We start from the raw sequence: 26,769 nt of genomic DNA on the forward strand, positions 1-26,769 counted from the left end.
AGAGTAATAAGAAGAACAAGAACGATAAATTTTGCTACTTTTCTACTCTCTCTCTCTCTGTGTTGCAGATGACCACGTGTCGGGCTTGCATGAACAGTTGCCGGAAGGTCGGGCACGGAGCCCTGATCCGTCACATATCCGACGCCCAGAGTTTCCGGGGTATAACGGTGGTGAAGGGGGCGCTCGAGTTCCAGATACGAAACGGGAACCCGAACATAATGAACGAGTTGAGCGAGGCGTTCGGCCGGATCGAGGAGATAACCGAGTACGTGAAGATCACCCACTCGTTCCCGATCACCTCGTTGAGCTTCTTCAAGAGGTTGAGGGTGATCAAGGGCGAGCAGCTGGACATAAACAACGCGAGCCTGTCCGTGCTCGACAACCCGAACCTGTCGAGCCTGTTCCCGCCGGAGCAGGAGATCAGGATCGAGAACGGCCGACTGTTCTTCCACTACAATCCGAAGCTGTGCCTGTCCAAGATCGAGCAGTTCAGCAAAATGGTGAACATCTCCAACTTCACCGACCTCGAGATACAGCCCCAGTCGAACGGGGAGAAGGTCGCCTGCAACATAGTGAACATAAACATTACGGTGGAGAGGCTGGGCCCCGACTACGCGGACCTAATGTGGGACAGTTACAAGGCGCCCGAGGGGCAGCAGTTGCTCAGCTATCTGCTGAATTACATCGAGACGGAGAACGAGAACATCACTTACGAGATGAACGCGTGCGGCGGCAACAACACCTGGCAGATACTCGACGTGGACATACCGAAATGGACGTCCCCGGTTTCCAAGCACATCGGCAACTTGAAACCGTACACGATGTACGCGGTCTACGTGAAAACGTTCAACTCGAGGACCACGAATTTCTTCGTGAACCCGAACGAGGTCGGCCAGTCGAGGATCATCTTCTTCAGGACCAAGAGCGCCGTACCGTCCCCCCCCGTGAACGTGGTCTCGAGCCCGTTGAGCGACACCGAGATCCTGGTCAAGTGGGAGTCGCCCTTGTTCCCCAACGGGCCCATAGGCTACTACATGCTCTCCGCCACCATGATCCGCGAGGACGAGGCTTTGATCTCGTCCAGGGATTACTGCAACGACACGCTGGAGAACGACCTCGAGGCGGAGGAGGAGGCGGCGCTGGTGCCCGAGGTCACGGTGAAGACGCCCGTCGTCGGCAGGCCGGGGGCTAGCTCGTGCTGCTCCAAGAGCCCGGCCCGGAGCGTGGTCACGTCCAAGAAATTCGAGATATTCTGCCACGAGAACACCACCATCAGCTACATATCCCCCGGCTGGAAGGATTACTGCGTGTACAACGACTACAACGCGGTGGTCGACGACCGGTTCTACGAGCTGGCCAACAACCTGTCCACCCCCAGGCCGGAGGACGGGTCCGGAGCGAGCAGCAGCAGCAGCAACAAGGACGCGGCGGTGGTGGTGGACAAGGACGCGGTCACGTACAACGTGAGCGGGCGGAACAATTCGCTCGTGATCGACCAACTGCGCCATTACTCCCGCTACATAGTCACCATAGCCGCGTGCGGCGTCAAGGTGGACGAGTCGAACATGTGCTCGTCGATCCAGTACGCGCACGCCAGGACGAGGAAGCGCGGCCGCGCGGACGACGTGAGCAACGTGAGGGTGAGGGTGACCAACAACACGATAGTGGAGGTGTTCTGGGACCTGGTCCGGCATCCCAACGCGCTCACCGTCTCCTACACCATCGAGTACACCAATCTGGACGTGAAGGACGCGAAGAAGAGCACCGAGTGCATCCCCCGCCTCGCGGCCCACGCTCGAACGGACGCGAGGGGCGGCAGCTACCTGATCAGGAACCTCGCCCCTGGAAAGTACAGCCTTCGAATGAGGTCGACGTCGCTGGCCGGGGACGGCCGTTTCTCCGACGTGGTCCACTTCTCCATAGATCTGACCGACTCAGCGCCCGTCACGTTGGTCGCGCTGCTCGTGCTCTGCGTCCTGGCCATGATCTCGGTCGTGCTGTTCGTCGTGTGGAGGCACCACCGCAACAGGAAGAACCAGGAGAGGTTGATCGCGAGCGTGAACCCCGATTACATAGAGACCAAGTACGTGATCGACGAGTGGGAGGTACCCAGGGAAAGCGTGGAGATCTCGAACGAGCTCGGCCTCGGGAATTTCGGGATGGTGTACAGGGGCGTTTACGACAAGAGCGTACCGGTCGCCATCAAGACCATCTCGAAGACGGCCAGCCAGAGGGAGAAGAACGAGTTCTTGAACGAGGCGTCGGTGATGAAGAACTTCTCCACTTTTCACATAATCAAACTGATAGGGGTCGTCTCGATCGAGAACCCGCCGTTCGTCATCATGGAGCTGATGGAGAACGGGGACCTCAAGACGTACCTCAGACGGATCCGCGACACCCGCCTCGTGCCCGACACGTGCAGGATCATGAGGATGGCGGCCGAGATAGCCGACGGGATGGCCTACCTGGAGTCGAAGAAATACGTGCACCGGGACCTGGCCGCGAGGAACTGCATGGTTTCCAAGGATCTGGTGTGCAAGATCGGCGACTTCGGCATGGCGAGGGACGTGTACGAGACGGATTACTACAAGATCGGGAGGAAGGGCCTGCTCCCGATCAGGTGGATGGCTCCCGAGAATCTGTCGGACGGCGTGTTCACGTCCGACTCGGACGTCTGGTCGTTCGGCGTCGTCCTCTACGAGATCCTCACCCTGGCCGAGATCCCCTACCAGGGTTTCTCCAACGAGGAGGTGCTCAGCCACGTGCTGCACAAGGGGACGTTGAACGTGCCCCGCGACTGCCCCGAGAACATCCACAAGATCATGGAGAAGTGCTTCAAGTGGCGGCCCAGCGACCGCCCGACCTTCATGGAGATCGTGTCCGAGCTCGAGCCGTTCCTCGGCCAAGACTTCTACGAGAAGTCGTTCTACCACTCGATGGAGGGCGTGGAGAGCCGCAACTCGGGCCTCAAGAAGCCCTACCATCACGCCGCCCCTATCAGATTCCACTGGGGCAACGAGACGGCCAGGTGGGTGAAGGAGTTCGAGGACAACGTGACGCTGTTGGATCAGACCAAGGCCGGGACCAGCAGGGCGCGCATCTTCAAAAACGGTTTCCAGCACTTTGGTAACGTAACCGCCAACATGGAAGACGTGCCTCTCGATCGATGAGCTCGTGAAAAGGGAGTCGGCCTATATATATATATATATACGTATATGTATATATGACGCGACTTTCGCGCGATGGCGCGCCTATGTTCCTTCGGCGGACCGAGGAGCCCCCGCCCCCTCCCCCTCTGCCCCGATAAGTCGGAAAACTCGTTCGGATTCGATGTACAAAAGAGAGGATACTCAGGGCGGGGTGAGTCGTACGAAACGAGAGGGCCCGACGAGTTTCGATGGACGGGGAGAAGCGACAGGCAAGGATGTTTTCTCTTTACTTTTTTTCTCGTTTTTTATCATTATTATTACTATTATTATTATTTCTTTTATTTTTTCGTTCTCCTCCTCCCCTCCTCTCCCCCTGTTTTTCTCTTGCCAACGCGAGGACGGAAACAACGGGCGCTCGTCCGTCATCGTCGGTGAGGATCGTTGATGAGGATCCTGACGACGACGACGACGACGATCTTTTTCGCGTTCTTCCTATTACAGACAGAACCTAAGCGCGCGTCGAGCCAAAAGTGTCCGATCGGAAGACTTGGTGTCGAATGTCGGACGCGATATTTTTTTTTTTTTTTCCCTCGAAAAGCGTAACCAAAACAACGTTCTTAGTTCCGCTCCTCTATCGTGCAAGTCTGAGAAAGTTTGTTCGTTCCTTCGATGAAGAAAAAGATACTATACTTTTTATATATATACTTTTATGGTTTCGTTTTATTTTTTTTTTTTTTTTTTTTTTTTCGTTTGCGAGTATTTTTCGTTTTTCTCTTCCTCTTTTTCCCCTCCTCCTCCTCCTCCGTCTCCTTCTCCTTTCTTTTCTCTCTAGATTAGTTAATAATTCTAGAATAGAATTCTAGAAGAATAGGATTAGTTGGTGAATATTAGATAACGTTTCTAGCGATTTGTTGTACTCGTAGCCTTGTGCCGCGCAAAGAACTGACTAATTATATCACACGTGTTATACACATACGGAAAGAAATCGCATCAGAGGATACGTAGAGGATACGACGAATTCATTTGTTATTTCGGTATACGTTCGATTAAAACTCGAAATACAGTAGGGCGATAACGACGAATTCGTATGTACGTATGTATATATGCATGCACGTGTGCACGAGCTTCCGCGCGAGAAGCGGAAGAGGAGGGCACGCGTCGCGCCGTTACTTCCTTCGTCGAGAAATCCCGATTTCGAAAAAAGTTGCAAGCTCGTCGGAACGCATTTTTGCTCCATTCGTCAAGTCGAACTCGACGCGTCGTGCATTAACGCATACATATCTCTAACGAACGCTCTATCGAAAAAAGGAAGGAAGAAAGAAAGAAAGAATGGAAGAAAGAAGATTTAGCAATACCGAGAGAATAAGAGAATCCTCCTCCTTTTCCCGCAATACGCAATTTAAGGATTTCAAATTTCGGTTCGGTTCGTTTTCTTTTCTTTTTTTTTTTTTTTTTAACCGAACGAACCGAATATCGTATTATTTTTCTTCGAAAGTGGAAAAAATAAATAAATTGCGGAGAAAAATCGCGGTGCAGCAATAATTCCACATCGATTCTATTATTTCATCAAACTTTTCGCAATATAATAATGGAAGCGTAATTCGAATCCTATTCTCTCCTCTTCCCGTTGGCAAGGATATCTTGGTTGAACGGCAAGTTTTTTTCTTCTTCCCGTCTTTGTTAGATTATTAGATCCCGTTACGTCACGTTTGTCGAATCGTTGTATAATATATATTGCCTCGACGAGAGAAAGAAATTTATCGTTTTGGACGCGAGATAATCTCGAACGACGTCGTTAACTTTTTTTCTCCCCTCCCCTACGATTCGAGCGAACGTTAATTGGATGGTGGCGAAAAATAGAGGACGCGAATGTAATTTCTCGCTTTTGTCTCTCCATAAAGGAGGAAAGAGATAAACGAAAGAAAAGAGAGACGAGAGATTTGACAAGAAATCATTACCACGGGCATAAATTATACATCTTACCTTTACCGCGTAAGTCCAAACGAAAGAAACGTTCCGTTCAACCGAACGTAAAAATCAGAACCGATCCCCTTCTCCTCGCTCGACTCTTCCTTCCTTTCTTCCTTCCCTCCCTCCCTCCCTCCCTCCCTTCCTTTTCCCCCAATTTTTTCTAAATCCTCTCCCCTCCCTTCACCGAACACTTCCAATTCATCCTGTAATTCCAACGTGTTCCATCAAGAAGAACGATCGAAAGAGAGGAGGGAGGGAGGGGGAAGAGGCAGAGAGAGAGAGAGAGGCAGCTGCACCGCGATGCACCGCCACCCCATTTCGTTCACGAATCGATTCCAGACTGTGTTCATACGACGGAGACGAGCTGTGGCCGACAGAGAAAGAGCGAGAGCCAGGGAAGGGGGTGACTTAGACGATCGTCGAGCGCTCGAGAATCCATAGACGCGTACACTATACGTAAATACACATATATTACAGAGTTCCTTGTTCCTCCGATATACGCGCGCGTACGCGCGTATTTCGCACGTTTGTTGCGCGTGGCCTTCAAACGTTGTACATAATAATATTTTATTCGCGAGGGAGGGTGATGGGGGAGGGAAGGGGGCACGCGCAGTATACGTCGTTCTAGATTTAAAGAAGGAGAAGAAAGAAAAAGAAGGAGAAAAAGAAAAAAAGAAATTTGCAATAAGCATGCCAACAATCTTCTCGCAATAAGTAAGGGAACGTAATTAACGGTATACAAAGTAGAGAGATTAGTTTTGAACGTTGTAAACGTTTGTAAGTAATTAGCGGCGGCGTAAAGTATAGGCGTAAAGCGAAAAGAAGAAAATTTAAGGAAAATAACAGAAAAGAAATATATCTCTATTTTATTGTAACATATATATTTATATATGTATGTATGCACGATCGCTCGTCAATATCCCGACACTTCGACGAGTTTTATACGACGAATGCGACTTAATGGCAGAAGTTAACTGGAAAATTTTCTTTTCTCTCTCTCTCTCTCTCTCTCTCTCTTTGTTAAGTTAACAAACCGTGGAATTTTAATCCATCGAAGAATAACCCATTCTACAGTTTATTACGAAAAGAGTTCTTTTTCTCTCTCTTCGAAAAGTTAAAGAACTTTTCGAAATAATCGACACGCGAGAGAAAGGTTCGAAACGTCGAGTCTTAAAATTCTCATACACGTCTCTTCGATCGTATGAAATTCCTCCTCGTGATATACCGGGTTATTAATGGTGGTCTGCCGGTATGTAAGATCGATTTATCCAAAAATCCATTTATTCTCGATTTTATAATTGAATCACTTCCTGCCTCGAGCGATCAAGTGTCTGGATACTTTTGAACGGTGGTGTGTATGCACGATATATACGTAGATACGTATACACATAGATACACGTTCGAATAAGTATTTTTTCGGTGGCTCTATATTTATACTTCGATCGATCGAACATACGTACACACGCGTACACGTGTATATATATATATATATATATATACACACACACGCGTACATATGTACACTGTTAGAAGGGGGATAAAAAGGGGGGGAGGGGGACAGAGACGAGAAAGGTGTCTCGTGGCATCACGAATACATTGGCGCAGATACAGACGGAAGTTCAAAGAAGACTTATCGACCACCGTTGCTAAGAGTCCTTTCTGCCTGGATTCTTTTCGCTTATCGAAAGACAACTATGTGTTCGATTTCTTATTCTCGGGAATTTCGAGTTTATTTCGAGAGAGCAATGTGATATAGAGACGAGGATACGAGGATGTTTCGTTTCTTTCTTTCTTCCTTTTTTTCCCCTTCTTTTCTTTTTTTTTTTGTAATATACACTTATTATTAACCGTACAGTTTTCGATAAAAATGTGAGGGAGGAATTTAAGGGAGGTTATAGGTTTGGTTGTAAAAAGAAAAAAGTCGTTTATTTGTTTATTTCTTTTTTTTTTTTTTCTCATGGATGATCATTCTTCGCAAATCCCACATTTTTTTTCGAGATTCGTAAGCAATTAATTAGGGTGTAGCGTATGACGAATCACGTTACGTTTCGTGTTCAGTATTTGTAGTTAGTTTTAAAGAAAGAAGGAGAAAGAAAATGTAGAAACGTTCGAACGAAACACCTTGTACGCGTGCAACTGTATCACCGAAATCTTTTATTTAACTTAAGAATCGACTATCCACGGTTGAAAGTTGAAACAGTATATACCTATATATACCTATACATATATATATATGCAGACGAATATTTTATTATATCGAAATAGTGTTTCTATTTTATTAGATATTTGTACATATATTTAACTTATTCGTATTTAATTCGCGGGCACTTAACTCGCGATCTCTCTTATTCTAATTATTACCGAATTAGAAGTTCCTTTAATTTAGAGCAATAGATTAATATCGGTATCGTACGATTTCATGAAATATTTACTTTAATTTATATACACAAATAATAAGAGTAAATAACGCTGATAATTTATATATATAAAAAAAAAAAATAGCGAATAAGGATGATTGATACGTAATTAGAAAATTTGAATTCTGCGAATACTACCCTTTTCTCTTCTTTCTTCGTTCTCTTCAAACATCGATGGATGATGAAACTGGATCAATCCGCGCTCTTAATATTTTTACCGAGTGAGAGAGAGAGAGAGAGAGAGAGAGAGAGAGAGAGAGAGAGAGAGAGAGAGAGAGAGAGAGAGAATGTAAGAAAAAAAACTCGTAGACTCGTCTTCGCTTTAAGGATTAATCTATTTATCACGAATAGCATTCAGAGAGAGAGAGAGAGATGATTTCTTCCATACAGTTGGAATTTACTTGAAATATTTCTCTTCGTTTCGTTTCGCAATTTCTTTCTTTCTTCTTTTTTTTTTCTTTACGAAATTCGAGCAAATTGATTCGATCGAATCTTTTTTCTTTTTTTTTTTTTTTCCTCCCCTTCGAAGATTGATTCTTTTTAATAATGGATAGCACCAGCGAGACCAAATATCATAAAACGTTGGGTAAACGACGAGGATACGAGAATCGTAGTACGAGAGAATCCTTCGAAAGCCTTGAGATATATCATCGTGCATACGTTGTACATATTATAAGAAAGAATGATGATGATCGTTAATCGTTAAACCACTCTGCTATTCGTATGTTTCGTTGGTTGGAAATAATTGACCCGATATTCCTTCCCGAAAATTTTGTCGATAATTGGATCGAAACAAAACGAGCACGTATGGTTCTATCTTCCAGTATTTTGCCCCAAAAAACGATCGACGGAATTAAACGGATATAAATAATCGTGGAAAATTTTTAATCCCGCCACTTGCGGGGGAAGAAAGTATATCCGAAGAGTGCTGATTCTTCGCTGTGTTCCACACCATACGTAATAACGTTAAACGCTAAAATTAAGGAGATAGGAAACAAAAAAAAAAAAAAAAAAAACTGTAAGTGAACTCGAGTTTTCTCGAATTGAAATACTTTGAATGGGCATTACAAACATATGTATATTTGTCGCGAGTCGTCTCGCGTTTCAATGATATACGACTATTTTTTACTCGTTGCAATAAGTAGAGATTTAAAAAAGAAAAAGGAAAAAAAAATTTGTACATAAAAGAGAGAATGGAACGAGAGAGAGAGAGAAAGAGAGGGGAGGAGGGGGAGAGAAACTCTACGGTTTCTATCGAATAAGCATTCACGAGGGATAAATAAAATAAGGGAGAGAGAGAGAGAATAAAGAGTTTAGAATAAATTAAATACAGAGAGGGGGGGAGAAAAAAGGTGGAGGGAAAGTTCAAAGGAATGTCGGGTCAACAGAGGGGGTGGGGGAAAGGGAAAGTTCGATAACTAATAAAAAAAGAAAAAGAAAAAAAAAAAAGAAACCAACTACCCTTCTATGTGGGTTATCGATCCTGGTATATTTATTGTTGCCACCTAGTGCCTGAAGGCAGGAAATCGTTTCTCGCGCGTTTCCGGAAACGCGGAAACACGTGTTTCTTTTTTTTCTTTTTTCTTTTTTTTTTTTTTTTTCTCTCCTCTCTCGTTATTAATACAGATGGTCAGTGCCGTAACTAGAAAACATTTCCTTCCCACGTTAAGTTCAACCGAGTTTGTTACTTACACACGATTCTCTTCTTCTTCTTTTTCTTCTTTTTTTACGATATATTCTGTCGATGCTACAGCCACGAAAGGGGAGAATTTTGCTCAATTATATTTTTCTCGTTTATTATCTCCTCTTCGACAAACACTTGGTTTCCGAATAAACAGATCGAAATATGTACTGATACAACACTTTTAATCACGTTCCTTCCTTCCTCAATAAGAGTAACGCATAGAACAGCGGTGGACGCTGTTCGTCTCGCTCGCTCTTCGAGCAGATCGCGCACACCTCTACCAATTAATTCGTTCGATCGTTCTCGCCTCAGAGAGCAGAGTTAAATACGAAAATCATAAATTTCTTCGCCGGATTATATCTTCCTTCCAATCGTAATCAGGCCGGCCAAGTAGCCAAGTGTATGGAACAGAGAATAATGGGCGAATCCCCATCCATCGATCCAATCGATCGATCGCTAGAGCGTTAATTTATCTAATGTTAAAAGAAAAAGAAAAAGAGAAAAGAAAACGTGAGTAGCCTCCTCCCCGTGTATATATATAAAAACGAGTTTTCCGTTTAGGAATTATTACACACAGTGACAGGGTGAGCGAAGGAAAGTTGTTGTCGTATTTGTTGGCGAGCGATCAGTCAAGAAGATAACCGTCGCCGCCGCCGCCGCCGCCCCTCTCCCCCCTCCCCCTGCCTCGTCTCGTGGACGAAGCAAATATCCTAATTTATAGACCGGGTAATGGAGAGGAAAGTCGGCGACACTGAAAATGTGGCCGTTATATATATATATATAATAATAATAATATATATATATATATATACGCTATACATTGGCCTGTGTACAGTACCTTAGTTGCCTATGCTAAGTAATTATAGTCGGTTAATTAGCGTAAGAGACACACTCGTCGAGACGCGTGAGAGAGTTTTCGGGACGAAACGATCTTTCCACACCGCGGACCGATAAATTATTCGTCGAAGGGAAATATAGATATAGTGATAATAATAAAGTGTACGGTGATGTTGGTTCGCTTGAATTTAAATTTCGCGAGATAATCGGTTCGTAACGAGGGAGAGGGAGGGGGAAGGAAGGGTATTCGCGATCGCTTTACGAAGCCATTTTAAATGGAACAATTTGTCCTGAAAAGAAAGGAAAAGGAAAGAAAAAAATGTCTAATCGACGCGAGTTTTTAAAATTAACCATTGAAATTTACCGAATTTATTCTTAGCCTTAGTTAAAAATAACCATATCCGATTAAAATAACTTTCGTCTTTTTCGTCGATCGCTCCTTTTCCTCCCTATCTCGATATAGAAAGAGAGAGAGAAAGAGGGAGAGAATCACGTCGTTCAAGCATTCTTCGATAATTCATTAAATTGCCAGACTTTTTCAAACACCCCGATATGAAATATTGACACGAAATATTGCCCGTGATTCGGTATTTTTCTTCTCTTTACCCGCTGCTTATTCTGACCGATGTGTGTGTGTTTTTTTCCCCCCTCGAAACGGCCAAGATTAATTTAAAATTAAACGACGGACGAACTTCAAATTGGCGATCGTTCTAGTTACGGTATTAGATAAGCGGTTATGTGTGTGTATATATATATATATATATATTATAGTGTGCACGAGTGTACGCACAAAAAAACAGAAAAAAGGGAAAAAAAACGCGCGCTGCGCGCAGCAGAATTTCTATGGACTGACATTGAAGACTTAGTTTTAAAATTAGATGTATCGCGTTTTAAATATTATTTTTCGTAAACCTGTCCGGGTCTTCGGTCTCGGAGTGAGAGAAACATTCGCGGAAGTTGAACGAGAATTTTTGCAACCGCCTGTATATATAATTCTCCGTTTTCTTTTTTTTTTTTTTCTTTCTTTCTTTTTGTCAAATACAAATACGTGTTTTCTACAAAACGGAAAACGAGATCTACGAATCGATGAAATAATTTTTTCACGTCAAATGTTTGTGTAGATTATTTGTGTAGATTGTTTGTTTTTTTTTTTTTTTTTTTTTAGTTTCTTCGAAATTAAGTAAGTTTGAATATAAAAATATCCTTTATCGATTTATATTTGTTAGAATATTAATTACTGTGTAAATTTCTAATGATCTTCATTCTATTTGAAAATTTATTTCGAACTTTGTTTTTACGTTATCGTAATTATTGTTGAGGAGGAGGGGAGAGAGAGAGAGAGAGAGAGAGAGAGAGAGAGAGAGAGAGAGAGAGAGAGAGAGAGAGAGAGAGAGAGAGAGAGAGAGAGAGAGAGAGAGAGAGAGAGAGAGAGAGAGAGAGAGAGAGAGAGAGAGAGAGAATAGACACTCTAATCTTTAATGCCTATTATTCTGAAATCATCGATAATTTTCACACACACACACACACACACACAAATTCTATATTGCCTAAGCATCTATCGATCTATATATATATATATATACGAACAAGAAATGACGAAAAAGTAATTATCCATTGTTTCAAACAAACTTCCACAAGCAATAAGCAAAAGGTACAACGTAATAAAGGTTAGCTTAGAAAAAGTCTAAAATCAAGATAGGATCCCTCGTGGATCAACTCGAACGATTCACTTACGATATAAAATAATTAAAGGGGAAAAAAAAAAAAAAGAAAAAAGAAAAAAAAACCAGACTAAAAAGAATAATTATTCTTATTATATAAATCGATATATATAGATCTCTCCGTATCGTATTTTTATCCACGTAGCAGCCTTCCCAACCCCTAAGATCTAATATTCTTCTGTATCGATATTACACGACGATTTTTTAATAACCAAAAGCAACAGTGAAGGAAAACTTTCCGATAAACTTTAAACTTTAAACTCGGATTCGAAGAAAGGAGAGGATAGGAAAGAGAATAAAACTCAAGATGCATAGTCCTATATTTTATACAGACCTTGTTACCTTAGCTAGCTTATAAGTATACCGATAATAATAAGAAGACGCATGTATAACGATACATTGAACTCTAGGGTGTAGCGATTTAAGCGAATTCCGAGATAATTTTCTTTCTTCTTTTTTTTTTATTATTTTATTTTATTTCATTTTATTTTATTATTTTTTTTTCTTTTTTCTTTAAGGAACTCGCGTACGGGTATTCGGATTTTTCTTCTTCTTTTTTCTCCTTCTTCTTTTCCTTTTTCTTCTCAGTTATTCGCTTTTTATTTATGACCGTTGACCGTAGAATTTAAGCTTCTTTCCCTGGCGGACGGAATTTTTGTTTCGTTCGTTGGATGGACGATCGAGTTTACCACTCGTTAAATATAATAGGGATAAGTAAGGGAAGACGATGGGAAAGTGCCACGATTCGGCAAAAATATTCGCGATGCTTGGATGGCGAGAAGATGGGGCGTCGATCTTTCGTCGAGCCACGTTCGAAGCAATAGATAAACCGGATCGTTTAGTAAAAAAGAAAAAAAAAAAAGTAATAGTTTTGTACGAGAATGCAATGGGTGTTTCCATTGGTGAAAAAAAGAAAAGAAAAAAGAAAAAAAAAATCGGTGGAATTTATTTCGTCGTGTTCGAGCGCCGTATTTGCTGTATGGTCATCGTGGTCGTGTTTCAGGGAAAAGAGTCTCACGAATCGAAGAATAATCTTCCTCGTTTAATTCGATAATTAAATAAAATCGTTACCACTTCAACGTCACCAGCCATTTCGGATATTATCGGAGTAAAAATCATTCGCGCAATCGAGAAAAGTAAAACGAGCGAATTAAATGAATAAACATTGCTCACGAAGTTTGTTGTCACGAAAAAAAGGTGTATCAACAATTTTTCCTTTCACGAATGTTAATAACTCTATTCTCTATTCTTCCAACAGAATACAGATTTTTTTTCTTTTTTTTTATCTAATTTCAAACAAAATTTACACGAGAAACATTACGTGCGCTTCTTGCAATCCTCGTGAGCGATCAAAACTTCCCTCGGCAGCACTCGATCCTCGTTAACAGAGACGACCAATTATTTATCGTTATAATTTATCCCGAGTGGGTGAATTTTTTTTCTTCTTTATCCTCGCGGAAAATTATCCTCCCTCTCGAGAAACCCTTTCTGGCGACCCCCTTCCCCGATTGAACCCGTCACCCATTGGAGCAACGTTGGAAATGAATAATATTTTCGACGAGAGATATCACCTAACTGTGTTGCAATTTCTCCCCTCCTCCCTACCTCCTCCTCCCCTCCCCCCTCCTCCGAAACGGGGCGAATAAGATTGTAATCTGTAACGTTCTCTCGAAAAGAGAAATGTAGAAGAGTAGTCGGGTCTGCTGCGGTCGTCGTCGGTCGGTTTATCGAGGATATTTTGAAATTCTCAGGGTGATCGGATAATACTGTACTGGAAACGGAGTACGCGAGGAGAAACCAAAATCCACTACCCTTTTCCGCTACCTAACCGAGAGAGAGAAAAAAGAAACTATTATTCCTTTAATTAAAAAAAAAAAAAAAAAGAAGAAAAAAAAGAGGAAAAAAAGGAAAAATAAAGGGGGAAAAAAAAAATTAAAAAGAGATTAAGAAAAAATAGAAAAAAAAAATCCTGCCATACCAAGTGTCTTCCAAGACAGAGACTATTTAATAGGGAATTAGTTTTTTAGTATTTATGCACGGTTCTACGCCGCTATCTGTGTTGCTGAGAACACGCCCGAAACAACAATACGAACAATCGATGGATTTATTTGGATAGATACTCTGGTCACATTCCGAGAATTATGAAAGTAATGGGATATACTTTTTCTACTAATTTTTTTTTTCTTTTTCTCTCGTTAAACGATCGTTATTAAGGCTAAGGGAACCGCGAAACATTTTATACGTACGAAGAGGGAACAATCTTTGACTCGGTGGTAAGAAAGAAAGAAAGAAAGAAAGAAAAAAAGAAAGAAAAAAAAAACGTGAGTCGAAAATTTGAGAAATAGAACGGTAAGGTTTTTTACGATAGTATTATAATTTTACGGTATATGTATATATATATATATACCGTGTAATATAACCTGTTGACGATATTCGAGTTTCAAGTTTCACGAAGAAAAATCTGTATTGTATCCTCACGAGGAATTTCAAATTTTTCTTTTCTTTTTCTTTTTTCTTTTTTTTTTTTTTCTTCTCTCTTGAGAACGAAAAAATCTTGTTGCGAGAAATGAACAAATTATAGCGGCACTGTGTTATTCCATTCAGAATTTTATTCTTGAAAACTTATATACTATCGATATAATATCGACGAGTTGCGTATGTTACATATAATAAGAATTTTTTAGTGGCTATGTGGATAGTTCGAGTAAGAAAGATCCTGATGATAGGTCCAAGGACTGCGGATACTTGTGCTCTCGTGAAAAATATTACGTGCAACAAAAATATGTATATGTATATATATACATACAAAACACCCAATATATATATATATAAAATAAATCATTGCGATATTTACTAGGTGAAACAAGCTTCTCTACTCGAGTTATCTCTTCCTTTTTTTTTTTTCTTTTTTTTTTTTAATTCATAAAGATCATAAATCTGCATAAACATCCGCAGTCTACTATTAAAATAGATGCAGTATTTAATTTCCGAATGCGTAGGAATCTTGTATATACGGGGAAAAAAAACAACAAATAAATGCTACACGAACGAATATACGTAGTTAAAGGTGAAGGAAAAAAAAATATATATATATGCAGTATTCGATTTTTGGCAATTCGATGATTCGTAATGGTAGTAATTTAGTGGAGAGTAGTTTTATATGAATACCAACTCGTCGAAGAATCTACGGAAAAAGAAGAAGAAAAAAGAAAGAAAGGAAAAAAAGAACGTTTAATATTCTGACTTTGAAACGAGCAGCAATGGATGCAATGACACGAGGTGAACAACGTCGGAGCAATGTTAATTAATTATACTACGTTTCTTCGAATTTAAAAAAACGTATACTCCGTATGTAATATTACGATACTTTTCTTCTTTTCTTTTCTTCTTTTTTTTATATATATATACTTGACATGACATGTAACTCGTTGTTATATATATATATATATATATATACGTATGCGGAAACAAATGATCGATCTCAAATCAATATGACTTTCGTTCGACTTTTTTAAAAGAATGAATTTTAATCGTCAGCTTCTTTTCTTTTTTTTTTTTTTTTTAATGATAAAGATAGAAAGAGATTACAAAATCACTTTATCACGCTTAAAAAAAAAAACGAAAAAAAAATATTTTCCAAACGATCAACACTTTGCAATCTCTCTCGAGAAATATTCTATATATAAAAAAAAAAAAAAAAAAAACAGGTAATGATAATGGGCGAGCAACGTTCGATAACGATGTAAAACCGCACTCCTGTAACCCTGTTAATAAGTTAAGTTGTCGTTCTCATCCCGATGAAAAAAAACGAACGCGTGAGCATTGGAGATGAATGAAAAATGAAAAGGTTTGTCGCGTGAGTTAAAAATTTGATGCATATGAATTGATTGCGATGCGGAAATTAAGAGAAAAAAAAAAAAAAAAAAAAAAAAGAAAAAAAAATTGAAGAATTTTTGTTGTAAAAATCTCTATTTCGGTGAAGAGGATGCACGCGCAAATATAAGTAATAAAAGGGAAGCACGTTTTTTTTTATTAATGCGAGAATACGATGTTTCAACGAGTGTATAAAAATTGGCGACGGAGACGAAAAAGAATCGGAAAAAAGTAAAAATTGTTATCGATACGATTTATGGTGTGATTGTTCGGAGCATCGCATCACGATTTTTTCGAGGCACCCGGTGTATGTTTATGATTAATTTTTTTTTTTTTTCTTTCTTCTCTCTACTACTGTTCACTACTGCATTAACTTGACAGAACTTTAATTTGACACGATGAAAAATTGAAATGTTATATCTATCGTTTGTTGATACGATTCAATATTAGAGAAGATTATTGTTTTTATTTAAGACACGAAAATAATCTATATGAAAAATTGTTTTTAAGATGGATATCAAATATGTAAGGGAAAAGAAAAAAAAAATGTAAATATTTCATATGATAACCGAATGATATTGTTTAGGATACATCACATCGCATAGAGGACCATTGAGATTTTCAGTTCATGGAAAAAGTGCTATAATGTTAATTTATTTGCACACTTTCATTTTCAAGTTTCGACGATGAAACTTGCTCGATTTCTTCGGTATCTCGTGTTAAAGGCCCTCATCGGACCAGCCACACCTAATCACACAAATGTACATACTTATATTGCACTAATTTTAATATTGCCGCTGAGTATTATAACTAGTCATATAAGCCAAAAGTTTGTTACTCTCGTAAAGTTTTCTTTTTTCTCAATTTTGTAATAAAGAATGATGAGCAAAGTCCTTGAATTGATTTTTTCTTTGTTATTTACAATCCTATTCCAACGTAACGTGGAAAATAATTCAATCGAATATCAGATTTATCAAATTTTACTTTATTAAAGTTACAGCATATTATTGCCTTACATCGCGACATCCATAATGTCCAGCCATGTCCTACGATGGGTACAAATATATGTGATATATCTACTGTTCAATCTAGATCAAAATATCCAAAATTTGCAAAATCTTGATCGAATGTAGCAGATAGCTATAATTCTTAATTTGGCATCGCTTTCCAAACAGTAATCTTATTAACACGATCCGTCTAATGTAATTTTTCCAATTTAATTTAAAGATTGCTTTTGCAAAGCAATATCAATTACCACTATGCGGAGTAGGATCGTTCGTAAAAAATATAATGTGTACAGACATTAAGATTTTTAATCAATAAATTGGACAGCGATGCAATAAAGTTAATCGGAAATTGGGTTAGTGCACGAATTTATAGAATAAATGCAGACAAGGAAAGGGAATAGTGAGAGAGAAACGGAGATAAGGTAAAAATATTGAAATCAACGCCATCTTCAGAGTGCCGCGAATGAAACTTGCAAAGAAAAAAGAAGAAATAATACGAGAAAGATAGATATAGAATAAGAATCGATCGTTTACGCCATCTCTTATCAAAAACATTTTTCGAAGAATTTTTCTCAACAGATGGCACTAATTCTCAATTCTTGAATTTGAAAAAATTAACGTTACGTATGTATATACGTATATGTATCTACATCTTTTTCGAAAATGAAAAATATATATTATTTATTATTTATTTTAAGAATTAATATTACGCAAATAACTGAATGTTATTGTTATATTTCATTAAAATCTCATTCAAACTTTATAATTTCATTTGATATATTTTTTAAAATCGATTGACAAAATAGAAATACATGTTAAAATACTTCTCGTTTTTTACAATTCTTCGAAATTTGTTTACTTACGTACATAAGATCAAAACAGAAATTGTTCGTTTCTAACGTAAAATAACGTAATAAATTTTATGCCATCATACCATAATTTTATGCAACCATATTTTATCATTCGTAGTTAATATTGTAATTAATATTGTAACGACAATAGTCCAAATAACTGTTTCTCGTCCATAATAATGAAATATTCGAATATTCACAAATAAAACTTGTAAAACCATCGTTAAATTGTCACACTCGCGAATGAATATGTTTAAAAAATAAATACACATAATATAAATATTTTTAACAAACAAATACATTTTAAAATAAAATTTTAAAAACAAAATTCGTGAACGATTTTATCCGAACGCGCACGTCTAAACGATACAACGATCGAAATACGACTGTAATTATTTCAACCTTCCATAATATTAACTCGGCAGGTAAAGTCACGCTTCACTGATGCCATCGATAATGACGTAAACTGTAAACATTTGAGGAAGAAAATTTCTTCGATATAAAATGTTTTAATTTTTTAATTTTCAATATATTATAATTATTATACAATTGAAATATTTTTGATGTTACAATATTTATATTTTTTAACAACTATATATTTTTTTACTTTATCAATTCAAATTCTGAACATTCAACTATTCTGTTATTTTCACATTAAAGATTATTATTTTTAATATTATAATTAGTTTCTAATATCGATAACACAAAATTAATTTAAAATTTTTAAACGAATTTTTAACAATAATTTGAAATTGAAATTCTTATTTGAATTTAATCATAATCACGATCTTGAAACAAAGGCTATTTTCTCATAACTACGTTTCATGTAATTACCTCTTAAAAAACAATAACATAAAGGAAACATTATTACGAAAGAAAACAAGATTAATACTGTTCTTTACACGAGCAGTAGTAAATTGATAGTGCAAGAGTAGGTTTCTTATCGTTTCTTTTTGTTATCGATTTAAAATTAAATATATTTAAAAATAAAATAATAAAACTAATACTTGGATGAAATAACAGAAAAAGAAAAAAAGGAAATTACATTGTATAAATCGCAATAAACATTTTCTTTCGCTCCTTGTTATTTCATCCTCATTTCATTTGTGATTATCGCAAAGAGTTCAAATGTTAATCCATTGACACAACTTTCAGAATAAAAAAAAAAATCTAATTTAAAAAAATGTTAATACTTTAATATTTTATATAAAAAGATAATATTGTATATTTTTTGATTAGATAAAATAAAGTTTATAATCATTCTACGTACTTTTAATTGCAATTATTACATAGGATCGGCTATCAGTTGCGTAATTAAACATTCTAACATCTGACAACATTAATTTTAAATAAAACACGTATTCATCGAGCATCGGCTCACAGTTAAAAACGGATTATACTATCACGTGCAAGATCTCTCTCAGTTCTAATATCTTCAATTTTAAAATTGATTTTTGTTAAGTATGCGTTATATATAAATAAACGAACGAAATTATTTTCAACAATTTCTCAAGATATTTCTTTTCATATATTTTTCAACATCTATCTGTACACGAGTATATTATTTGACTAAGTAATTTTAGAACGAAACGAGGGACAATGACTGTACACGCTTCTACTTTCTCCGTTAATACATTGATACAGTATACGACAAGTATTTTGCTCGTTCTATCGACAATAAGTAACGATATTTCGTCCGCCAAAATTTGCAACGCATCATCGGAAAATTGTAAGTAAGCCGTTTCTTTTTTCTTCTCCTCTTTTTCCATCTGTTACCTTTTAAATAATTTCTAAAATCCTTTTGTGTTATTTAGGGCAATCCCGAATCGGTATACTTATTTCACCAATAATCTCGGGATCAATGATGCGCGAAATAGAAATTTATTGGAACAACGTCAATATTGAACCTGAGGATAAAATCTCGCTATACGCGGAAGACTCTAAGGGAGTTCAACGTGAAATTTACACCGTGGTTCCGAACGATTCGAGCGGGATTCAAAAAACTGGGGTGTTGGCCGAATTTCTGCCCAGCGCAAATCTTTCTTTCGTGTCCAAATGTATAAGTAAATAATCTTGAGAGAGAGAGAGAGAGAGAGAGAAATAAAATAAAATTACCAGTGTTTCGTCTCTATTTTTGAGAAAATTCGTATATATATATATTTTTTTTTTTTAACAATTCTCTTCTTTTCAGAGTATGGAATAATATGGAAAAGGAGGAGAGGAGACATAAAAAAAATCGATTGTTTAAAAACATATCCAACGTGGATGAAAGACATGAGCGATATTCTCGGTCCTTTGAAGATAAAGGATATATTTTTACCCGGAACTCATGATTCCGCGGCTTACGACGTGAACGGGACTATAACGAGCATCATTTCGAAATTTGCCGTGACACAGGTATCAATATAAATATCGAAACGTAATATTTGCGAAAGGTTTGTATCATATTATTATTAATATCGTTTAATTACAACAAAATTCGTAGGATTTAGATATTCTTGGACAACTGATACACGGTGTACGATACTTGGACATCAGATTGGGCCACTATCCCGACAACAGTGAGATTTGGTGGACGATCCACGGCCCATTTTATCGCTCGGTCCCGTTAAAGACCGTCATTGATCACGTGAAAAATTTTCTCGACAATACCGAGGAAATCGTGATAATGGACATACGTGAATTCGCCGTTGGTAATAACGCTCCTTGAATACGCTCTCCTCGTTGTTCGATTTCAACGTGATTGATACGATTGACGAACGAAAACAGGTTTCAATAATTATTCCGATCATCGCGCGTTGGTATCCCATTTGGAAGACGAATTTCGTGATTACTATCTGACACGGGGTAATCAAGGATGGGGCATCACGTTGAACGAGATCTGGTCTTCTGGAAAAAGATTGATAATCGGTTACGAGGATTCGAAAGTCGTGGCCAATCACGCCAGTGTCTGGCCTTGTGTGACGCATAAATGGGGGAATGTCAAGACCGTTGAAGACTTGTACAAATATTTGCATAAAATTGAAACCAACAATAGGTAAAACATTTCTTGAAGTGCAATTAAGGGGATAATGATGATTCGAGAAAGGATTTGATTTATGCTATATTGCTATAAGCGTGTTAAAAGATACGTATTTTTCTTTTTTTTTTTCTTTTTTTTTTTTGTTAAAGGGACGGCATTCTGAGACCCCGATCTGCGATGGCGGAATTGACCCCGGATCTTAACGATATTATCTCGAATAGATTAGGTAATCTTCGAGATATGGCGCATAGGGTTAATTTGAATGTGACTAATTGGTATAGCACCATTTGGCAGTACACTGCCAATATCGTAGCAACAGATTTCGTCAGGGACACGGATATCGTTCGAGTTGCCATTAAATCTAACAAAAATCGTTATATCTATTGTAAGCACAATAGTTTAATTTGATCGATCGATTGATTAATCGTTGAGAAGAGAATTTATTTTTATATTGAATTTGTTTCGCAATTGCTGTAAATAAATATTGTAAATAATATCGGTAAATCTTTAGACGAGAGATTTTTATGATCTATAAATAATATGTATTCGAGCAATAAAATCTTTTAAATAAGGTTTTCACGATAATTTTTTTTTTTTTTTTTTTTTATTTCTTTTAAACGGAAACTACATCTTACGGTTGTATAATGATTAAAAAAGTAATGTTTGTTTAAGAGTACCATTTTCTGCCATGACAATGAGATTTCCGCCGGAAGAACGGAATAATACTTTCAACGTAATAAAAATCCTCATTAAGTATTACGAAATTGAAACGAGACCTGCCAAACATATCAGTATAAAAGATATTTTAAACGGCATTGGTCGATCAATGAAAAATGTTTCTTTTATTCGTATTTTTTTATTGTTTTTTCGTATTAAAAATCACCGACCAGACGCAATATTTTCCCGGAGAAACATATCCGGTTAATTCCATTACTTGTCCAAATGATAAAATTTGTATCTTTATCGAACATTGTTCTGCCATTTTAAATTTAATGAATCATAATCTACTTCCAATTCATAGGTAAGTACATCCAGTGTGATTAGTATTATTCGTAATGGGTAAAAAAATATAAAGTAACGAGGCAATGAAATCATAGATAATTGTACAAATTTTATTTATACTTCCACTTTGACAAAAACTTCAACAAAAATGTAGATTTCGCCAAGCAATTTGCGGTTACGAAAATACGAGACCAAAGGTGTGCTGCAACATAAACGATAATAACGTAAACACATTTTTCATGCAAACGGATGATACATTTTACGCGAGACAGAGTTCGACTTTAAAATGTGGTAAAAGTTTGGTTGGTGGAAATGTTAATACCATAGGAATGTTTCCTTTTGTTGCGAGAATTGGATATAAAAGTAAGGGAAAGGTCTAGAGATATTTATTTGTTTTATAGATTGATTTTATAATTCTTTTCCAGACAGTACAGGAACAATAACGTATCTTTGTAACGGTGTAATTCTGAATCAACGCACAATATTAACTACCGCAAATTGTGCTATTATAAAGTTTAATAATTATAAACTGTGAGTAGTTGTAATTTTTAAGGTAAAAATTTGAACAGATTTTTAATCTTTCAATAGGGATTCTGTAATTGTTGGTGAGTTTGATACTGATACTGATTCTAATTGTAATGTACAGAAAATAAATATATCGTATGTGATAAAACATCCTAATTACCAAGCTGAAACTTTCGCCAATAATATAGCGATGTTACATTTAAAAGAATCGATACAATATACTGGTAATTATTCTTAATTCTTTATGTAAAAGATGAATCTACGAAATTTTTGTTTTTTTTTTTTTTTTTAATTCAGCGACTGCACAACCTATCTGCCTTTTGCCGAAAAATAATTATATAGATGTAGGAATAAATGCTATTCTCGTTGGTTGGGGCAAATTTGCAAATCGAAATGGTAAGAAAATTATAAATAACTCGTTTAAATTAAACAAATTCTTTTAAATTTTAAATATATAAATCTTATTGAAGTAAATCCTTGTAAGCAACAATTTTTGAAAATGAGGATTGTATCGATCGAAGAATGCATGAATTATTATATTCAAGGATTAGCTGTTGAATTGTGTACTATAGGAGATGAAATGCCATGTTCCGGATACAATGGAAGTCCTCTTTTACTTAAATACGGCGACACTCATTTTTTGGTAAAAATTTACTATTTATTCATGATATTTTACGAAATTTTATGTATATAATTAAATCATATATTTATATATAAAATTACAATTATATATTTACATAAATTTCAGTTAGGTATTTTATCATATAGTTCCAACTGCAATGTAACCACCAGCTTTCCATCAGTCTTTGTTAATGTACAGAAATACGTAACATGGATTCTAGAAAATTATTAACTATTCATTAAAGGACTAATAATTTATTTAATGTTAATATATATATGAATAAAACACATATATATATATATATGTTACTATTTTCTTACATATAATCATCTTTAATCAAACTTTTGCTATTTATGCTTGAAAATGTTTAAATATTTTCCACGAGTCATCTCTTTTGCCTCTTCCAATCCTAATTGATATGCCATATCATGTAATTTTTTTACTTCAGATATTAAACCACCCATTGACAAATTTCCTAATTCTTATTAAATAAAAATTCTTATTTTTGACATGATAAAAAATATTCCATGTAATTTTGTTAACAAATGTAAACTTACGATGTAACTGATTTATATCATCTGGAGTGAGACCAGCAGCCCAAGCAGATGGTTCTGTTTGAGGTGAATTTTGAGCTACAAATTCGTTTACACCTGGAACTTCATTAATCATTAGTATGATTACACGATATATTATTTTTTCTTTTAAAATTAAGTATATATAATAGTAGCATGTATACATAAAATATACCTACTTTGTTCAGGCCATAAATCTGGTGATGCTCTATCTAATTTTTCTAAACTCATAAGACTTTCTTCTACACAAATCAAATCTATAAATAAGAAATATATAAAAGTAAAATTTATTATTATTTTGTTGAAATATATGTATATGTAAATACCTGGTTCTGTTGGTTCTTCTGTAGTCATTATGTTCATTGATATTGTATAATCTAACCTAACCTAAAGTCGACAGCGAAATCTAACGTAAAAAGAAAAATAAATAAATCAACAAATGTAATTTATAAAATTACAAATTATGATTGCACGCAATAAATTATTAAATTTTTGTTACAATAAATATTATATAATATTTACTAATGTTATAAGGTTTGAAGATTTTGTTCGTTTTTTGATGGTTCTCGCAACTGATCCGCCAACTGTGTTTGTTGTTTTAACAGCGATTTTATTTTATTCCGTTCTTGTCGTTGAATATCGCGTTCTACACCTATTTCAAGTTGTTTTCTGTAAAAAATTATGAAAATATACGTGACAAACGTGTTACGAAAAACAATTTTATCGTGTAACATGTACTGAACACTGTAGTCAAATTAATTTACATTTATGTGATATAATATGCAAAAAATTCATTATAAATTATAATTTTAGATCGAAAAAATATAACTAATTCGAAAAATTTTATATTATAAAAATAAAAGAAAAAATTGTATCTTCTCAAATAAAATGATTGTACGATATTAATTTCAACTAATTAAGTAATTCAGTCGAATTTTCTTTCGAAAATTCTGCTGATTTAAGAACGAAACATTTGAAGAAAGATATATTTATTCTCAATTTATATACATTTTTTTTTATTGTTATAACATATTAACATATTTTATACTTATTCAATGGTAAATACATGTTACACGATGGTTAGATTTTTATGGAATTTTATATACGTTGCTTGAATATAACCTAATATAAAAATATATTTAAATTACCTTTCAGCTTCTTGTTGATAATGCACATAAAATATAATACTTGCCGATGTTGCACAACATAATGCGAAAGTAATTTTTGCAGGAAGTGACATAATATTCTTCTTACGATTCGAAAAGTAAATTTATACACTTTTATATACGGCTATTATCGACAGTGCATAATCGTGGGAGTGCGAGATATCGAATATGCTTTGCGAGATATTGAATCAGATTCTCGCAAGTACGTACGAATAATTTGTGAAAAAAACAGAGTGTAATTTTGTTGTGTAAAATCGAGAAAAATTGCGACAAATCTTAAGAATAGATGCTGAGAAATGTGAGTAAAATATTTTTTCGTACATATTCTTTGTTATTTTGCTAAAGTATTCGCTTTATAAAATGATATACATGTATATATCATAATAAAGTATATCCTTTGGCATGCTATCGCCATTTTAATTATTAAAGCAAATTCCATGCTTATGAAATCTAATTTATTAACTTTATTTATTAATATTGATCGAAAGTAACAATTCTACTAATTATTTTCTGCGAAATAAATGAAAAACAAATTTAGTCTAGAATTTATTATCGACAGAAAATACGACATCTAGAAAGCTACCGAATTTCACCGCGAGAGAACACATCAAGTACTTGTACATTATAAAATAAAATTCATGATAGCTCAAATAAAGATATTTATATCACATTATATTTATACATTATAAGAACGTGTAATAATAATATCAACGGAATATAGATAAATTTAACAATAGTTAAATGAAACAGTAAAATACCTATTATAATTATCTAATTAAATTTAACAATTCAACTTTAATTCAAATTTTCAATCAAATCCCATCAATTTCTTTAATTTCATAATTTTAAGGAAAACTCTTTTCGAAAAAGATATTTATTCTAAATATCTATCTTCGAAATATTTTTTTCATTGTAATTAATCAAAATACACAATTTTATTCGAAACAAAAGAAAAATTTCCACAAGTTTTCCAAGATCCGTTATACATTCTTACTTTCGTATTAGTCTATTATTTCGGGAGGGATGATAATCTTCTCGTGACCATGCAATCATCTGAAATGTAATTGCGACTGGAAGGAATCTGATGATGTGGAAGGATGGAGACGATGTAAGAGGGGTACAGGGTCCGTTCTTATCTACAAAATACAGGCCACATTTCTCTGCCTTTTCATGTTCCACATCTCGTAAGTCATATCACGAGTTCGGAAACATCGGAGGACACGGTATGATGAATCGACCTCGTCGCCCTTTTGTTCGCCCTCCAATCGAAATCCTGAATGATTTCAATTTTGAATTATGCAATTATCATTTTTAATTATCACTTATTCAGAATTTACAAATTATCGTTAAAAATCGTTTCTCTTTAATTCACTCGCGAAATGAATTTCTTTATTGAAATTCGAAAGATCGGTTCAAGGAGTACATCGAAACGTCGAGAATTACCGGAATATCGGATCTTCTATTTCTTTCTTATCTATAAATACGAGACACGGATTGTAAAAGGAAAAGGAAAAAGATGTTTCACGAAGATGCAGCTATCCATTCTTGTAGACTTTCTAACAAGAAGTTCTCTTTCTTAGGAAGGGACGCGTGAGAGAACGGTTTAGGATATAATTATCGAATTCCGTTGGATGGCTGCCGGACACAGGGGCCTCGTGTATCCTTAGTGTGAACTTTACTGAACTTATATAATGCATGCGTAAGGAGAATGGACCACCCATGTAGAGAGGTCTCTCTCGACGCGGCCTCGAGTACCCTCAGGAGTCGCGCGCGGACCAAGTACTCCATCGGACCGAGTAGTCGCCTGGACAGCATACCGGGTAGAATATGACACCAGGTACGAGAGCCAGCTTTTTCTAGCGGTATATAATAGTATGCACGCTCGATGGAATCCGTTGCGATTCGGTTTTCGAATGTCACGTTTCAAGACTTTCTTTCCTCCGACTTATTCCTACTACTTACTTATTCTTACTAAATATTGAAGTACCGCGTAATGCTTAAAGTAGTAGTAAAGTACTAGAAAAGCATGATAATTGAAATATCATCGTGGATCTAACGTGGATCGATAACTTTCTACCTTCCTTCAAACTTTAATTCCTCTCTGATAATAATTTTCACCGAAATCTGTTATCGTTATCGATAGTTTTCAAACTGCCGTTCCTTCTTATCCAATCGAAGAAGGGTTTGGCGAATTTATATATAAAATTTTCCAACGATTTTTCCTCTTCTTATCTCTGGCAAATTTTGCATCGCGTAACGGGGACAAGATTATCTTAATACGTTAAGATAATTACGTAAAGTATCGTGAGATACAGTTGCGTAGTTGGCAGGGTTCGAGAAAGCTGGAGTT

General features: G+C 36.5%; 4 protein-coding genes across 10 annotated transcripts in view; 3 read left to right on the plus strand and 1 right to left on the minus strand.

Annotated features, from left to right (window-relative positions):
• Positions 1-16,545, plus strand: part of LOC108000589 (insulin-like peptide receptor) — a 36,492-nt gene extending 19,947 nt beyond the window's left edge. For all 4 annotated transcript variants that reach the window (XM_062079661.1, XM_062079660.1, XM_062079658.1 and 1 more), the window contains one exon: positions 69-16,545. In XM_062079661.1, coding sequence (XP_061935645.1) covers positions 69-3,170 — 3,102 coding nt within the window. In that variant the 3' untranslated portion in view covers positions 3,171-16,545. The remainder of the gene's footprint in view (positions 1-68) is intronic.
• Positions 16,546-18,423: 1,878 nt separating this feature from the next.
• LOC108000561 (PI-PLC X domain-containing protein 1-like) lies at positions 18,424-21,105 on the plus strand. Its single transcript, XM_017060960.3, has 6 exons — positions 18,424-19,239; positions 19,325-19,573; positions 19,702-19,907; positions 19,996-20,203; positions 20,280-20,547; positions 20,682-21,105. The coding sequence occupies exons 1-6, from the start codon at positions 19,110-19,112 to the stop codon at positions 20,938-20,940; spliced, it is 1,320 nt and encodes a 439-aa protein (XP_016916449.1). The 5' UTR covers positions 18,424-19,109; the 3' UTR covers positions 20,941-21,105.
• Positions 21,106-21,259: 154 nt separating this feature from the next.
• LOC108000526 (chymotrypsin-like protease CTRL-1) lies at positions 21,260-22,980 on the plus strand. The gene is made up of 7 exons (XM_017060905.3): positions 21,260-21,553; positions 21,689-21,897; positions 21,960-22,065; positions 22,123-22,283; positions 22,357-22,455; positions 22,530-22,702; positions 22,808-22,980. Exons 1-7 carry the CDS (start codon positions 21,366-21,368, stop codon positions 22,910-22,912), a joined length of 1,041 nt encoding a protein of 346 aa, XP_016916394.1. The 5' UTR covers positions 21,260-21,365; the 3' UTR covers positions 22,913-22,980.
• On the minus strand, positions 21,624-24,015 carry LOC108000562 (protein lin-52 homolog). Of its 4 annotated transcripts, none has more exons than XM_062079676.1 (6): positions 23,776-24,004; positions 23,580-23,659; positions 23,433-23,510; positions 23,239-23,331; positions 23,002-23,162; positions 22,696-22,897 (listed from the first exon to the last, which is right to left on the minus strand). In XM_062079676.1, the coding sequence occupies exons 2-5, from the start codon at positions 23,614-23,616 to the stop codon at positions 23,029-23,031; spliced, it is 342 nt and encodes a 113-aa protein (XP_061935660.1). In that variant the 5' UTR covers positions 23,617-23,659; positions 23,776-24,004; the 3' UTR covers positions 22,696-22,897; positions 23,002-23,028. The 4 variants fall into 4 exon arrangements, with proteins under 4 accessions (XP_061935662.1, XP_061935661.1, XP_061935660.1 ...); XM_017060962.3 differs by having other exon boundaries at positions 23,239-23,337; positions 23,776-23,996; XM_062079678.1 differs by lacking the exons at positions 22,696-22,897; positions 23,002-23,162 and adding an exon at positions 21,624-21,736 and having other exon boundaries at positions 23,239-23,337; positions 23,776-24,015.
• Between the last annotated feature and the right edge of the window lie 2,754 nt (positions 24,016-26,769).

This window comes from Apis cerana, linkage group LG9 (assembly GCF_029169275.1).
Source record: "Apis cerana isolate GH-2021 linkage group LG9, AcerK_1.0, whole genome shotgun sequence".
NCBI lineage: Eukaryota > Metazoa > Arthropoda > Insecta > Hymenoptera > Apidae > Apis > Apis cerana.

Coding starts and splice junctions, on each gene's coding strand:
- LOC108000561 (XM_017060960.3), top strand. CDS start 19,110: ATGACTGTACACGCTTCTACTTTCTCCGTTAATACATTGATACAGTAT. Junction 19,240..19,324: donor CAACGCATCATCGGAAAATT/GTAAGTAAGCCG, acceptor TGTGTTATTTAG/GGCAATCCCGAATCGGTATA. Junction 20,204..20,279: donor CATACGTGAATTCGCCGTTG/GTAATAACGCTC, acceptor GAACGAAAACAG/GTTTCAATAATTATTCCGAT.
- LOC108000526 (XM_017060905.3), top strand. CDS start 21,366: ATGTTTCTTTTATTCGTATTTTTTTATTGTTTTTTCGTATTAAAAATC. Junction 21,554..21,688: donor AATCTACTTCCAATTCATAG/GTAAGTACATCC, acceptor ACAAAAATGTAG/ATTTCGCCAAGCAATTTGCG. Junction 22,284..22,356: donor AGAATCGATACAATATACTG/GTAATTATTCTT, acceptor TTTTTAATTCAG/CGACTGCACAACCTATCTGC.
- LOC108000562 (XM_017060962.3), bottom strand. CDS start 23,616: ATGAACATAATGACTACAGAAGAACCAACAGAACCAG. Junction 23,338..23,432: donor AGATTTATGGCCTGAACAAA/GTAGGTATATTT, acceptor TGATTAATGAAG/TTCCAGGTGTAAACGAATTT. Junction 23,163..23,238: donor TGATATAAATCAGTTACATC/GTAAGTTTACAT, acceptor TTATTTAATAAG/AATTAGGAAATTTGTCAATG.